Source organism: Dromaius novaehollandiae, chromosome 5 (assembly GCF_036370855.1).
Source record: "Dromaius novaehollandiae isolate bDroNov1 chromosome 5, bDroNov1.hap1, whole genome shotgun sequence".
NCBI classification, from domain to species: domain Eukaryota; kingdom Metazoa; phylum Chordata; class Aves; order Casuariiformes; family Dromaiidae; genus Dromaius; species Dromaius novaehollandiae.
Window position 1 is genome coordinate 14,367,195 of NC_088102.1, and position 17,077 is coordinate 14,384,271.

The 17,077-nt window shown below is 43.4% G+C and overlaps 1 protein-coding gene across 6 annotated transcripts in view; it reads right to left on the reverse strand.

Annotated features, from left to right (window-relative positions):
* Positions 1-17,077, reverse strand: part of EVL (Enah/Vasp-like) — a 152,033-nt gene that overhangs the window by 19,144 nt on the left and 115,812 nt on the right. For all 6 annotated transcript variants that reach the window (XM_064512081.1, XM_064512080.1, XM_026111410.2 and 3 more), the window contains exon 4: positions 1,833-1,896. In XM_064512081.1, coding sequence (XP_064368151.1) covers positions 1,833-1,896 — 64 coding nt within the window. The remainder of the gene's footprint in view (positions 1-1,832; positions 1,897-17,077) is intronic.

The following is a 17,077-nucleotide window of genomic DNA, read 5'->3' on the forward strand; positions in this document are numbered from 1 at the left end:
TTGGACCAGGTCTTTCAATCAGACTGCAGGGACAGACTGCATCACTTATGCCTCTATGTAGCATATAGGTGCATAGCAGGATCTCTTCTCTGACCTTTATGATAGTTTAGCTACCCAAAAGTAAATCTTACAAATCTTGAGTGAAATATTCTTACCTTCTGACCCGTTTAATAGTCACATATAAATCCCCATTAAATCTCAGGCCATTATCCATAAAGGCACAGGAAACTAATCTCACTACACTTTCCTTACACTTTTTGGAGAGGGAAAGAGAAAATCTTATAGAGGGTTATTTATAACAGAAGCTTAAGTACCTATCATAGCCTACATAAGGGCCATGTCTTAACTGGCCTATATGTGGTTTTGTATAAGGACCAGTCAGAATGGTAGCTGTGGAGCATCAACCCAAATGATGTATGTGTTGCATCACTTCATCTCTGCTCCTCCGAGAGTGTGTAAGCTATGCTGTTCAAAGGGCCAAGGCAGTCCCCGGACCCCTACAAGGAGGGATCTTGCCTGCTTAAAGGTTGAGCCTACAAAGGCAGATACTTCTGAGATCTGGGAGTCTGTCATGTCGACAAGGCAGATGAATTTCCGACATTTCTGGTGCTGAACTGTACCTGCAGGCAAAGTTCCAGTAAAATCCTTACAAAGCTATTTTCTTATCTGAACCAAACATTAGGCCAAGCCCTCTGGAGGGCTGACCACACTCTTGCTGATCCACCTCTGTTTACCAAACCATATGCAGCTGCTTCATTTAAACAATCCCATGGCACCAAGCTGCAACAGATCCTGCTGATTCCTGTGCTCCAACATACTCCTAAGGAAGTGAGACTCTCTAATTCCTTGCTACATGTTTTATGGCAGAATATTCTGTGGCATCTCTTGTACAGCAGGAGAAACATGCCTGCAGTGAACAGGAAGATGGGAAACAGTCATTTTTTGTGCACTAGGCTATACTTCAACAAGGAAGCTGATGCAGTGTAGGCAGACTGGTCAGACTAGAAGACCTGGTCCAGAACTTGATAGATAGGTCTCACAGTTGGCAAAGAAAGGCAAATATACCACTGCAACAGGAATTTCTACTGCTGCTAAAAGAATTTCTACAGCTGTTACAGGAACTTTGGCTGCATCAGCAAAGCTGAAATGAGAAGATGGGCATCACAGTTTGATTATGGAGATAGGCATACAGTGAAGGCTTGTCACAACTCTTGCCTATCTGCTCTTTGATGTCAAGGAGACCAGCCATATAGGCTAGAAAAAAGGCTGTGTATAATGGCACTATGCCCAGACATACGTGTAAAGGTGAAGGGTATGACAGGATGCTTACCTGAACTCCCAACTTAAATTTACAGTTTTCATTTATTATCCTAGTTTAGTGCAAAACATTCATAAAAGAAACTGCACACAATATAGGAGGTAGCTATACCCAAGATGGGCCAAAGTTACTACCAGGAGTGCATGAAGTCCATAAGATGCTTCCTGGGTAACATGACTGTCAACGGCTAGCAAGTGATCCAGAACAGGATAAGGTTAGGCTTCCTTAACACACTTGAGAAACACACTCTACATATTGCTCTTGAACAGGTTTTGTCTTTATCTCTGAACATCAGCACGGCTCATACTTGCCTTTGAGCAAAGAGTTTACCTAAGGCTGCAACTCACTTCACCCTTTGAAAAGTCATTACAGAATCATTAACTAATTACAGAAAGCTCAGAATCAACATAAAATGGATAAGATTAAAAAGAACAGTGCTTATTAGCAAGCAAGTACTCCACATACACCCAAGTTACAAACTAGAAATCTACCCTAATTCATTAACTCCACTTACCTTCTCTGTGCTTCCATCTCGTCTGGCGAGGGACCATTCTGAACCTGGCGCTGGGCAGCTGGACCTACAGAAAAATCAACAGAACACAACTAGGAAAATGAACGTAACATCAGCATTGCTGAGTCTTCCCAGAAACACTGCCATTTGGATTAATTGCTTCTCCATCTTACTATGAGAAAAAAAACCTGAAGCATTATTGTTCTTTTTTTGATTTATTTTTTTCAATTTATCATTTCCTGTTAGCCAAACTATCACCTCAGGTAAATTTTTAGTCCCATTCAGAGAATCCGATGGCTAAATATGTGAGCAGATTTGTCTAGTAAATTTATAGGCACTGCGGTAGCCACAGACTATGTAATCGTCCCTCACACCTCGCTTGTCTCATACTCTCTTACAGCATGAGCTACCTTATTAGTAGCAGATGAGGTGGTCAGCCAAATGAAGGCACAATCACCACAGCAATGAGTCTGTGAGACCACGCGCTAGCTAGCGCTACTCGCTCCGATGCTGAGTTGACATAAAGAAGCTTCTTGAAGGAAGATGTAAGGAGATAAAAGATAAAACACATCTTTTATAAACTTTGCTGCTCCTTTTACTACCCTACAAGTCCTCTACTTCTGCAGCAGCCACACCAAGCTGAGCTTTCATTGACGTTCACCAACAAAAACCTATTCATGTCACCATTTACGTCATGCCTCCTTTCTGGACTCTGGTTATTTAATCTGAGATTGTTCTTGGACATCTTTATCAAGTACACTAGCAGTTACATGCTATTTTCTGATGGAAGTAATTATTGCAAAAATAAAAATAATTATTGGTAATGTAAGCTATAGTGATCTCACATTTTGTGGAAAGACAACTGTTCCATTAATTTTGGGGTGGGGGGAGATTTGATTGGGACTAAACTGATAAAAATTCTATTAAATGCACCAGGAATTTTCCTGGTAAATAGCACTGTGAAATAGATCAGTTACATACAGAAAATAATTATTACATGCACCTAATTTCTTACATTTTCAAATGTAAAGTTTCATTCTTTTAAAAGTTATCCATCAGGAGTAATTCAAAACTAAACACACACAATCCAAATACATCACTCAAAGACTGGTAAGGAAATCTTGCTCAATTTTCCTTTTATGTTTTTGCTAGACAGAATTTCATCTAAAAATGAATTAGAAAGCATGACTGCGTGAAAACAGGAAAGCTTGCAGAAATGGATTGTAGTCGGCATTTCCAGAAGCATTGACCGATCTTTTCTGTTGTGCTTATTTTTGAAATGTCTTTAAGGACTAACATTTGCAGAAGGGGTGGCACTCAGTAGTTTCTGAAAGTCAGACCCTTCCATGTATTTCAATAGGATATCCAAAAAATGGAGGCAATGACAACCACAGAGTCAAAAGCTCTGACGTTTAGAAAATCTTAGGATCAGGCATGAAGTGAAGACAATCCACGTCTTTAATGTCTCACCACTGACAACCGAATATTGTCTGTCACTGACCTTTGGCTAACCATTTGGGCAAAAATGGCAGATTTTGTAAAAATCAAACTAAACAATGAATGTGGAAAAGAAGTGGGTGTTTCTCAGCTGGAAGTCTCAGAAAAAAAACTTGGTGGGCATTTGGAGCGCACAGGGAGGCTTGCCTGCAAGGAACTGAAGGTATAACAAGGATTCCACGTTATTGTGCAAATGTTTTGTGTACCTTCACCACTGAAGTGAAAGCAGGGTCAGAGCTACCCCTGAGCAGCAGTTACAAAGTGAATTTAACCTTTTTCTGAATGACATAGTCAGAGAGGTAAGGTCCCACCTCCAAGACGTGGATTTGGACCAGACCTCCCACAGTTCAGCTATGTTGCTGCTTGGACCGTGGGCTTTGGTGTGACCTATCTGCAAATAACACACATGTTCTCTTGTGTATATACACCTACTTGTTACATATTTCAGTAAACAGTTTTCTGGACGAAAGAATTTTAGGAATTAAGAACTTACTCCTCCCTCACAGGCTAACGAATGCCATCATGACAAACTTTAGCAATATCCATCACTGCATACGATTTGACCACAAGAAAACTTTCCTTGTATAAAGATTCAGAATATCATACAGAAGCCTCCATGCTGCTTGGAAAGATGAATAAAAGCACGCACCAATGTAAGAAGGCCAGAGGATGAGGCAGCAGAAACAGCAATTCTGCTTTGACAATAATTTATGTCAAAGGATAATAGAGGCTCTAATGGCTCCATCTTCATCTGGTTCTTTGGCATGAACCTTCTCTTGCGGCTAAGTGCCCAGAAAAGCACGGCAGTGGGGCCAATCTGACTAGTGCTAAAAATGCAGAAGGAACCTAGAATCAGAGACACCACACAAAAAATAGACTCTCTTTTCCTGTATGCACTGTTACAAACTGCCTATAGGTTTAAAAGCAAACAAATCAAACCAAATCAATTTCGTAAAGCAGCCTGAAGAAATCATTTTAGGGCAAGGTTACAGAATACATCTCGAAGTTGAGGTTGTTGCTTTTTATCATCTGGAGCCTGTCTGAGCTGGTCTCTCACCTGCATAACAGGCAGATAAGTGAATAAGCATATTAATCTGCAAACAATTCTATCTGAATTTTCACTACAAAGAACTCCCAATAAAGTAAATGAATTTACCTACATTTTCTGTTAAGTATGTATATGTTTGCAAGATTAGGACCACACTGAAACCAAATGCCTTGCTTTTGGTTGCAAGATACAGTTTCAAAAAAATTTCCTGAGGTTCAGCAAGTATCTGATATATTCCTAGGGCAGGCCACAAGTCAGACAAGGCTACTTGAAAATTTTTTCCCTCACTGCATTCGAGTAACTTGATTTCAATCCCTTATTCTGAGATGATCTCCGTGCATTAATAATCCCTATTTTTTTTCACATTAAGAACCTTAGCCAACTGTTTTAGTTGGCAGTATTTTGTTGTTCTTATTATTTGCTCATAGCGTGAAATGTCCTTAAAATGAAGCACATAAAGCTCCTAATTATGTTTTGAAATTGAAAAATTCTCCATAGTTTCTATAGAAATGCTTTCCTCCTTTGACACACAAAGGCAAGAGAAATAAGATCAGAAGGAAAGAAAATACTTTGGACCTGAATAAGTAAATATTCCATATTCAAAAACTCTTTGCAGAAGTAGTGACAAATTTGCAGCCTTTTATTTTTGGACATTAATTTAAAAAGGCAGACAATCTTTCAGATGCACAGGGTACATTACTGCATGGCCCTCTGAAATCCTTAATTCTCTTGGAGATCTTGAGATGTGTGACAATTGGTGTTTTATATGCAATGACTAATTCCTCTTTTATACATTTAGACTTCTTACATAAATCACCACACTGCAGCAAAATGTACACAAAAATTCAGACAGAAATACATCATTCATTCCTTTGAATCTTTTCCAAATTCATTTTCTTCGTTCTATTTTACTGGTTACTTCTCCTCTGTGCATTTCCTTTGTGCAGCACAATTTCCTCTCAAAGCGCTTTAGAAGTGAAGTATTCTAAAAAACAAAGTTGAGAGACAAAAAAAGGGAAGCATGAACAGAAGAGGAGGATGAAGTTGTAACAGGTGCTTGCCCCCTCTCCTCTCTAGAATGAGACGACTGCAGAAGTGGTGTAGTAAAAGTTGGTAAGATAATGCTGCCGGAAGGAAAGCAGGGAATCCACACACATAGACCAATTGCTGAGTTCAGTCGCAGCCAGTGGTATTAGGGAAACCAATTTTGTATTGCTACCAACTTTTATTGATTGGAAGTTACTGGAAAAAAAGAGTTTGAGGGGAGTCATATGCACACCTGGCATAGGACAAGAGGATTTTCTGGGTAGTTACAGCTTTTGCTTATCTATGTCCCCACCTTTCTTGACTACAGCGGGAAACACATCAATTCTGTATTCTATCGTTTTTTTTTTTTTCCACTCAAGCTCCCCACAACTGTTAGAAATAATTCATTCTTACATTTTGCTTTTAATCTTATTCAAAACAATCTTTTTTTTCTATGGTAATGTGAAACTTTCGTTTATAAACCCTGAGGAAAAAGACTGGAAGCACCATGTTTTGTCAGCCAAGATTTTGCCTGAGGCTTGGCCAACTTAGAAGTCCAACCCAAGCCTTCAGAGAGTCTGACCTGTTTATTGCACGAAGCACAAATCTTGCTAGATTTCCCCCGCCGGCTGGGGTTCTCTGCAAACCCAGGCCTACAGCCATCTCATGAAAAATCTGCAGACAACCTTAAGCTCCGTAATTGTGGACATTCATGCTTCTCTTGTCCCTAAGCTTGCTTTTAGCATGCTCAGCCAAAGCTCATATGGATATTGAATGCCGGGACTACTTTTAAGCTTGATTTCATATCTGTATGTTCTGTAGTGCACATACAGCAGGCACATGCTTGATTGAGGGTTTTCTAAATTAGACTGGAGCTTTCTAGGTTTAACTTCTCTCCACATTTTTAGATATTTCTCAGACATGGGCAAACATGAGCAGTAAGTGCTCTTGGTAATGGCATCTTCATTTAAACATGCTTCTCAAGTTGCACTGTGTCTTGCTTCCTAACATGACAGCTTTTGGGAACAGACACACAGAGAACAGCACTACTGAATACAATAACCAGGAGGGACATCTTTACTACCGACCCATGAAGCTTGCAGCTTCATGGCTGTTGCAATCTACATTTTTAGCAACTAATTAATGCAGGAGATATACTGTGAACGTCTGTGTTTCCTCGCTTCGTTGCTTTGCAATATTTAATTGCATTTTATATAAGCACCTTGTGATTCAGCTCAAGGCATATTTGGGGAGGACATGGAGGTTTTCCATGTTTGCTTTTTCTCCTCCCTCTTATTGGATAAGGTTGGGAGGTGCCCAGATCTGGACAACATCTGCTGCCCTCTCAGCACTTCCTTGTGCTGGTTGCTCCCTCGCTAGCCACAGTCCTTCATGAGGCCTAGAAGGCAGCGGCACCATCGCCGGCGTGGGTGAGCTGAGCACCACCTCCGTGTGCTCAACCTCCCAGTGCCTGCTCTGCAGTGTCTTCACCACTGCACCCTGCCGCTGCATGGAGATGTCCTCGCTTGGACTCGCAGCCAGCCTGTAGACGAGACCCTAGCTGTCACCGAGGGAAAACACGCACTCCTGCTTCCGCTTTGGCTTAGCTGCGTCGGGAAGGCCTGAACAAGAAGGAACAATGTCACCCTTTGCCTCCTGCTGGGGCAGTCCCCAGTGACATGTTTCCTTTTCCTCTTTTACTTACATGACAACTGCAAGCACTACTGACTGCGTGCACTCAAGGAAACGGCAAAGCGAGGTCCATTTCTCTGGGCAACCAGGATTTTGTGGTTCTTAAATACAGAAATACTAATCTAAGCCACTTATAGATGCTTTATTAATTTTACATACTGGAAACAGAGATGCTCCCAAGCAGGGTTTCTATAACTCTTATAACCTCCATGGAGCTCACAGACCAGCGATGAATGTGGTGGGTCAGGGGAAGGCATCATGGTCAGAGCTGAATGCGAAATACATCTGGGCTTTAACTGCATGAGACTGAAAATTCTTGCTCTGCGTATGAACAGAATATTGTGACTTTTTGTGGAAAAAAACACAGTATGGTATGGGAGAGAAGAAAAAAAAGAAGCGAGGAATAGATGGACTATCCCTAATTGCTTGCTTTCAGCATCTACTTGGACTGTGGGAGACTCAGGTTCAGGCACCGGCTCTGACTCATGGTCATTTATGTCCTAGGAGCATCGCAGACATTTGCTTATTTTGACCTGAACAGAAGAAATCATCCCTGATTACCAGTTCCAGCAAAGCTTTCCTTTCCCATAGCAGCATCTTTCCCATAAATTGCCATTTTCTGACAGAAAAAAATAAAGTCAAAAATATTTCTGACCAGCGCTAATCCCAGCATCCTTATTTGCGCACGGCCTGGACCGCCGTTCACCATGTAGGTGGCACGGGGAGCTTGGGCTCCCGGCTGTGCTGCCGGAGGAGGCTGACCGGCAAATCCACGCTGGGATTCGTCCGGAAGGTCCATCCTGCTTTCTCCACCATATCCTCCCCCTTCGCCCGTACAAAACCTGCGAGGAGCGACTTCCCTGCGAAAATTTGCAGGTTGGGCTCGATCAGCCCGCTGGGCGCCCGTGCGGAGATGTGGATGTGAAAGTGAGCGGGCTCCGGTTCCGCTCTGGCGGGACGGAGGAACTTCGCTGCGTTTCCTCGTACCGCTAGTTCCCGGCGCTCAGGGCCCGGGTGTAATTTTAGCTCGTGCGCCGCTGTTGGGCAATCGCGCGCCGCGGTGCCTCGGCCAGCGCTCCACATGTGGCGCCCGCCAGGCCTCGGCAGCGCCTCCCGCGTGGGCCCACGGAGGCCTGCGGCCCGGCCCCGGGGGCAGGCGGGACCCGCGCTGGCTGCCGGGCCGTCCGGGAGGGCACCGGAGGCGCCGGACACGACCTCCCCGCTGCGGCCACGCGCCCACTGGCGGAGCCAGCTCCGGCGCGGGGAGGACAGCGGTGCTGCCAGGCTGTGCTCAGACTCATTAGCAGGGATAATCAGCCTGGACAAAGCGCCGAGCTAATTAGCCTAGATAAGATAACGCACTTCGATAAGGCAGCCAGCCTCCGAGCCGGGGCGGCGGGGCTCCCTCCGCGTGTCCTGCCTCTCTGCAGGCGACACAGCGCGTGTGCTAGTTATGCCACGAGAAGCGCCCGTCCGCAGCGGCTTCGGGAGCCGCGGCATGCCAGCGGCAGCCACACCAAAGGGGGCGCTTTGGTTAGATGGTAACTAATTTTGGCTCATTTAAAAAACTTTTAATGCCATTAGGGTTTTGTTGCAAGGTTAACTAGGCAGCGGAGCACCTACAGCTCCACAAGGGAGCCTGTCTGGTCACCCGAACCCGGCAAGCAACAATGCACGGGCAGGGCGGGAGGGCGCCTGCCCGCCCCGGAGAGCATTTCCCTGTAGCACCACAAAGACTGCTTTCAGGCAGCCTTTACCTCATTCCTGTTAAACATTAACTTGCAATAGAAACAGTTTCAGAGAGTCATTCGCAGGCTGGGTGCCTCACAGCATTTATAACCGAACACGTTAAATACCATCGGTAATAACATTTACACATCTACTGAACTTTTCCTCTGAGAACCGTAAAGAACTCCACAAGCCTTAATTAAACTTCACCAGTCCTGTGAGGCAGAAGTTAAATGACTTGATTATACCCAGGCCATGACTGCACGAGTAAAAATTGTTTGCATCAATTTTCCTATAGGTGAGATCTACTACTGACACAGTCAAGCCCATGCAAAATCTCATCTAAGGCACTCTTACTCTGATGGAGACCAAATTAATTTTGCTTTCACGTTAAGGGAAAGTTTTCACTGCAAGACTGCAGTGAAATGAGCATTTCCGATTTTGTGCCAGAAACTGCCCCTCCTCTACATCCCTCCCTTGTCCCTTGGCCACCGAGATTGCAGCAAGCCTGTGGCCATGGAAAGCAAAAGAGGTTATCTCAAAACCATCTCCAGCAACGTTTTACACAACCTCAATTTACCTTAAACCGCACGGGACAAGGGATAGGGCGTTTTCCAGCTGCCACCTCTCAGTTGAGTTGTAGCAGCTTCCAACCTGGAAGGTCTTGAAAGCAGCATTTGTAAGACTACAGCTGCTTTACTTGTCACACCTGTAATATTACTTTATGTTAACATGAAGCAGACCTCCTTAAAGCAAAGTAGGAGTGTGAGCACAGGGGGCCTATGCGAAGTCTGATCATTTAAAATATAAACTGATTTAATATTCACTGGTGAAACTTTCTGATATGGATATGGTTTAAGGATAGTGACAGAAGTGGAAAAACAAGCCTGGAATTTAAAGGAAAGTCCCCTACCCCAAACATTAATTCACACCTCCTGCAAGTACAGGTGTAGTTGCCTCACTAACAGAGGTGTGCACTGCCTTTAAAAAAAATATAAATAATTAGAGCCTTACCAACAGAGTTTCAGGGCCCCTCCATTTCTACACATTTGTGCATGCTCAGCAAGCACAAAGGGAACGAGATTCTGAGAAGAGTTACCAGAAAAAGGGCTCCAAAAAGATCCAGCGCCGCAAGATGACTGGAATAAAACCATTTTCAGTGCCCTTGAAGACTGCCAGTGAACACACCAGCATATAACCAGTGGGCCTTGGACTCACCCACTAAAGCTGTTAATTCAGCCGTTTCACATGAATTATGGTAAGATTACTGTTTGATCCTGCTGGTCAGCATGGCACCAGCATAGTTTTTCACGATTTTTCATGGTACTGGCTTGGTTTAGGTGATGAAGAAAAGCATTTCCTTTTTTTTTCTTGTGAATGCAGCAAAGATGCTCCCGTGCTAAAGCAGCTCCCGCAGAGAGTATGTGCACCCTGACACCAGGCAGCAGGAAAGGACACTGCTCAGCTGCACTTCATCTCAGCGCCTTAGCCCAGGGGCAGCTTGGGTTACCTCTCACGTCAGACAGCTAAAATAGCTTTGAAAGGAATGTAAAAATACATATAGGTGACTGTGCTCCCAGGAGAAGTGGTAGAAATAAGCATTGCACAGCGAAGCGGCTCCAGATATGGGGACTGTCAGGATGAGCACCTTCCCCACAGTTCAAAAATTGCAAGAGCCTTTTTGGCTGGTTTCACACCTTCCCCTGTAGCACGTTTCCACCGGACCTGACCCCCAGCAGCTGCGAGTGGGCTGGGGTGCCCACGTCGGGGTTTGGCTGGGTTGAGCGCTTGAGCAAGAAACAGTAATTCAGGAACCATGAGTTACGCACTAATGCAATAGGGACCGGACAGCCTGCCACCGGCGACGCTGCTGCTGCAGCCCCTTCCTTCTCAGCGGCTGCGCTGGGGCTTAGCCCATGGCAAGAAGCACCCGTGTTTCCACTAAACCATAGGGGGTGTGCATGTAGAGGGCTATGGGAATAGCTCTTTTTTTTCTCCTGGAGGAAAAAGGCGTTGTAAACACGTACAGGGACAATGATGGGACAAGATGCCAGTCAGTGCCAGGACTGAAAAAGCCATCCGTGAAGTTCAGAACCATAAGACTAGCTCACAAAAAGGTATTTCAAATTAAAACCATATTTAAACAAGCTCACAAACTCTTGAATTCTTCTTGATTTTCCTTCTTTTTTTCCAGTATTTTTTCAGAATGTGTCAAGCCTATTATCCTGCACATCCAGGCTTGAAAGTTTTCCATACCATTTCATTTGCCCACAATGTCACGCCTCTAGGCAGTAATGGAAGTTTAAAAAAACCCACCAAATAACACCAGACTCTTGTTAAAATCAAGCACACGAACAACACTGAGAAGCTATCACCTCGCTGCCACTGCACAGAAGACTGGCTAAGCCAAGAGCCCAGCCAGCAGATGCTCCAAAGAAGCTGAGGTGGTATATCAACACCCTTTATCTAAACATATAGCTTATGTTACAAAGATATTTTTCTGAATTTGATGTTAATGGAAAGTAAATTGTTTCGCTCCAGTAAGAATGTGCCAGACCTTGTCAGAGCCGAGAAGGGCAGCAGGCATATAGCAGCCTGGCATGGTTAAGAAAAGGAGAATCTGCAGAAAGAGCATCACTGAACTCGCAAAGCACCTTCCCACCGACTTCAGGGGGCAACGTCTCGAGCCCCATGCATCTGTCTCTTAAAATATAAGCCTAACATCTTCCTTTAGCCAAGCACAGCTGTGTGTGCATTTGCTCATAAGCACACGCATATACACTTTTACATGCACTTCATATTTACAATTCCTCACATCAAGTTAAAAGCAGGAATTCAATCCTTTTTGTGGGACAAACTAAATCTCTGATAATCTCTGAAGCCACAGGAAGAAAGAATCTAGCTACTGGCATGTACAGGAGCTCACTCAGCTGGTATTTACACACCCAACTTTTCAAACATCATCTCAGGTTTTGTTTAACAATAAGATTTATGACACATTAAATTGGAAAAATACATATACTTAGTGGAGCCTAGTGGAGTGGGCATCACCCAAGGGGCCTGCAGCCCAGCAGTGTATTCTTGGCCCAATTCCAGCACAGCCTTGCAAGGCAAGTCTCTCCTTTTTCCAAGTGCCTCCTTCCTTTTTCACTCCCTGGCGAGACAGTAAACTCCTTAAGGCAGTTTTGTAACTTGTACTTTCACAGCGTGAAGAACAACAGGGCCTCAACCTTACGCTGGGGCAGCATGTACACATGGTTAATAGAAAATACCATAACATAAATACACATTGCAGGTAGTTAATGGATAAGGTCCAGATGAGATCCATTTTACCAAGATGTATAAACCCCAACGCTGCTGTAAAGGCAGCTAGTATAGACATCGGTACCGGGACAGAGTGCTGGAAGGCAGAGGTCTTTTCTACAAAACACAGCACAGGAAAAGGCAATGAAATGACAGTATAATTGGGGATTTATGGAAAATGTAAAAAAGCAACATTAGTAATGGACAGCATTCCTGTATAACACATGCACAAGTCCTCCCAATAAATGTGAAGAAATTCAAAATAGGATCTGAGTCTGTTCACACTTAACACCAAAAGCCAACCTCTTTGCTTAAGGGAAGTGAAAGTCCCACTAAATATTAAGCATATCCATAGCAAATCCCCCATCCTCCACAGCCTAATGGCCCAGCACCTCCTCATTTCCAGAAAAGCTACCAGGAGTTGAGAGGCACAGGCAGGTCTTCATGGAGCACAAAGCAGGTAAATATCCATATAACTACAGGAGGTATTAAATGCTGCTCTTGTTCACACCTACTTTTTTTAAACTCTAGGCTATTGCCTGAGAATATATGCTATCCATTAGCAAGTAAAGACAGAAACAGTCCGACATGCTGATTCAGCCCTAACTAATGCCAGCATCACCTGAACCTCATGCTCATTTCTTGCAAATATTACCACCTCGGCACCCCACCGCCTGCCTGCTGGAGTCCAAAACAAGCCAAAGCAAAGATCGATCAATACAGCAGGAAAGTGGTTTCCCAGAACAACCGGATGGCGGCAGAGCACGTTTCTGCCCGAAAACGCCCCCGAGCGTGGAGCTCCCCGCCCCCTCTCCGGGACGGCTCCCATCGGCACGCGAGGGACGGGCATGCAAGGCAGTGGGGACCTCTCCATCACCTACAAGACATCCTGCACAGGACCACGCAGTCACAGTGGCAGAGGCAGAAGCAGTGCCAAATCCATTCCCTGCTGACCATAGTAGGGCAGCCCCCTCCTCGGAGCCCTCTCCGCAGCACCTCTCGCATGCCCCGCACTCACCGGCCGTCCCACTGCGGGCCGGGTTTCACCGGCTGTAATCTATACACCGCTACGGCGGCAGCGTGGGCCCTGCCGCTTCAATATTTAATTGCAAGCTCTTCCTCGCCGACCGAGCGCGGCAGGTGCCTGAATGGCAGACTTCATCGTCTGACGCGCTGCCTGGACGAGGAGAAACGCTCCTGAAACAACACTGTGAAAGGAAATTGCAGTTGTTGCCCCCTTTTCCTCCCTCCAAATCAGGCCTCAAAATGTTTGCATGCATGCAAGGAATTATAATAAATGCAGAAGTGTGAATGGGAAGAATGAGAAGAACATTAGTTTCTACTGGGGAAAAAGTGACTGCAAATGAACATTGTGGGATCAAATTTAGTGGCGGTGTAGCTGAAGACAAAGGGGTTACACCACAGATGACTTTAGAGCACTAGTTTAAAATGTTAGTGCAAACACGCTGGATTCAGAATTAAATATGTATGGTTTAAAATCCCCATCCACTCTTTAGCAGTTCTTTTCATCATCCCATCATTCCTGATCTCCTCTGATCCCAACACTTTTCTCCCTTTCTACTTTGTCTGCTAATCACCTTCTTTTTCTATATTTAAGTATGGCAGGTCTCAGAGAAGGAAATCCAGTTGAAGTTAATGGACACTTTGAATGAGGAGACTATGTAGAATATTTATTCTCTGTCATCTCTTCCTCAATATTCTTTGATCTGTTTCTTTTCCTTCTTGCCGTTGCATTATGCTGTCTACTGGTGATTCTGCACAGCCCAATCCTGTACTCCTCAAGCAAATTCATAGCTGGTTTAAGGGATATTTCTCCAGAGCGTCAGTGAAACTACTTTGATTTAGATCACTTAATGTTCAGATCCACTGAAGTTAGCAGATATGTCTTTTATCTAATTTTTGGAAACGGCTGAATAGAAACTATCAGGCTCTTTGTATGGTTCGAAGCGAAACCCCAGCTGGAGACAAGTTCATACCTACCTTGCAATACATCAAACAGAACCACTCCTATTCTTTGTAAATGGTACCTAATCAGCATAATCGAGTAGGAACTCTGTCTCTGTACCTGCCTCCTACATCTTTAAAGCATTCTCAGAGCATTTGAGTGATATGTAGATATTCTAATAGCCAAGCTGCTTATCATATATTTTCTAATGCTTGTTCCTATGAATTATTTATGTCTCATTTTAAATGTACAGTATTGATACCTCTCTGGTATGTTCCACTATCAGATGCAGCAAAACAAGTATTAGCTAGTGAATATCTGAGAGAGCAAAACTCCTTTAATAAGAAACTATCTTTTTCACTATGGCATACACACGGTGTAAATTCTACCTGCATGTGCCCATTGTTTTCTGCTTGTTGACTTCTAAAGTCATTAGAGGCACATAAGCAAACTGGAATACTACACTCAGGAACTTGACTGTAAATTTAGGTTGCTGTAGTCCTAAATGCCAAGGTCATATGTAATTACTTTCTGAGGGTTTTAAAAAAAGCCCAAAATAAATTTAAATTAACAAAATGGTTATTAAAATAATAACATCATAGACTATGTTTTATCATCAGGACTCCAAAAGTTTTTCTAGGGAACAAAGTATGTTCAAACCATTGCATTCTCTTTCCAGTTTTGAAGGCTCTCCATATCCTGTATATCACAATGAAGGGTAGCATCTGGCTGATGTGAAATACCAGCTCTGATCTCCAAAGCGCTGACCTATCCTGCAGCACCATTGGAACCTTCCTGCCCTTTGAAAAGAAAACACTACTACACAAACGTAGGCAATTAAAAAGAATTTACCAAACTAATGAGGCAGTCTGTAAATGCAGAGATGTACAATGGTGTTCAGTCATAAGAATGCATTTAACTCTTTCTCTCTCCATGACTTATTTGTCCAAGAGTATCCGTTATCCTTCATTTCTTTATTACTGTCTTTATCTCATATATACAAGGATTTTGCTTGCTAAGGGGTTAAACACACTCACGACTAATAAAAAGCTGAAAAATACCCTTCAAGGCCAAAACACATCTCATAGAATCTCAGACTGATCTAACAGGGTTAACAAATTCCTGCAGAACCTTCTGCAGACTTATTACCTGCAAAGAAAATACCTTGCCAACAAAGTCTACGATTCAACCAATAAAACGAGTGAGTTGGAATGCTACTTCTTCCTTGGCTTAACCTTAAAATTAACATAATACTTCTAAATAGCTCATTCAAATGAAAAGTGGGACTGCAGAGCAGGTGTTGCTATATGACTGAGTAACTCCTGCTACACCTAAGTGGCATTAGGTGATCTGCAAAGGAGAGCACATATGGCCTGAGAACAAGCTCACTCAGTTACTCCACTACCTGTTCCTACTTCAGAAACGAAGATAGAGATCTATGATCACATAAGCAAGAAAGAGACCTCTTGGAAGTTGAAATTAACAGCATTGCCCATGGCCCAAAGAAAAATAATGTAAGACCCTCAGAAAGCAATGGCCAGAGATTATGAAGTGAGCCACCACCTCTGCTTCCTGCTCTGGACAAAGAAACTTATGATGCTAGATGCTATCAGTACTGGTCTAAGCTTGAGGAGAAGCCTAGTTTTAGTTTTTGTGTGTGACCAAAAACATTGTGGCCAAATGTTTTTATAACATTTATATCAGGGATTCCTAAACTACAGTATGTATGTATGTACCACCAGCTGTATGCAAGTCACTTAAAAGTGATACTCTGCCATGCAGCATGTGGTACTAGCCGTGAAAGCACCAGCAACCTCATGACTTCTTACTACTGTTACTTGACAGACGTATCCACAGATCTCTCACTCCAGTTTGCCTGTGGCCAGATAGATGATTCCCAAACTAGCAGTGCTTGCAGATGTTGTGCACCTAAAAAGATTTTAAGTAACAATTCAATTGACCGTCTCTGACTGCTGTATAAAAAACAACCTTGGCTCCATTAAGAGAGTGAAGCAATAGAAGCTGGCTAGAAGGCAAACATGTCCTCAGCTAACTGGTCTTGTAATCCTTGCAACAGGAAATCAATTGTGCAAATTGCATTTTGACAAATATAAATTACTGGTGAGTCTATAACAAAGGCTGACAAATCACTTATGATGCCCACTGCTTACCTGGTGCAGCAGTCCTCTGTGAGGAGATACGCTAGAAAAATCCCTCTATTTTGAACAGAAGTCGGAAAAATGTAATTCCACAATCCATGACAATGACAATGAAGGACAGCTCTGATCCTGCAAGTGGTAGCAAGCAGGCAGGTGGCTGTCCTACATGAAGCCTATTACAGGAAGACTGTAATTATCAGTCTGTGCACCTACTGATTTTACCTGCAGACTATGTACATAGGAGCCAATATGCAGCTGATACAATTTGCGTCATTTTAATTTTTGTATATTTTGCCCTTAATTGAATAGGTTGCTTTCCTTTTTTATTCCTAATATCTATTGCCATGTTTTGGGAGTCACTTAAAAGTGCATTAGACAGCTAAGAGCACAGAGGCCTTGCCAAAACTGAAATAAAACTATCAAAGGAACTGAGTGCTTAGTTTTATGATGTTAGGAGTGTCTTTATCCACTGGTGCTCTGAGAAGGTCTCTACTCTCAAGAGCTCTCAAAAACTCTCAAGAAGGAGAGCAATGAACTTGAAGTTCCTCAGCTAGGCAAAATACACTAAAAAAGCCATTGCCACGCCATTAAAAATGTCCAGACCATTGCAGTCCTGCGGTTGGAAACCAGTTTATTTCATTGAGTGATCAGTTCCAGATGTTTTGCCCTACCTTGGAAGCTGGTTACACTGAACCAGGTTGAACTTTTGATATTGCCTTTCTCTGCTCTCAACCTCTATTTCCCTCATTGCTTCCAAAAGACTTCTGGTGACCATAATGAGGAAAGTCAAAGTGTTTCCCAACCATACACCATGTTCATAGGATGGGTG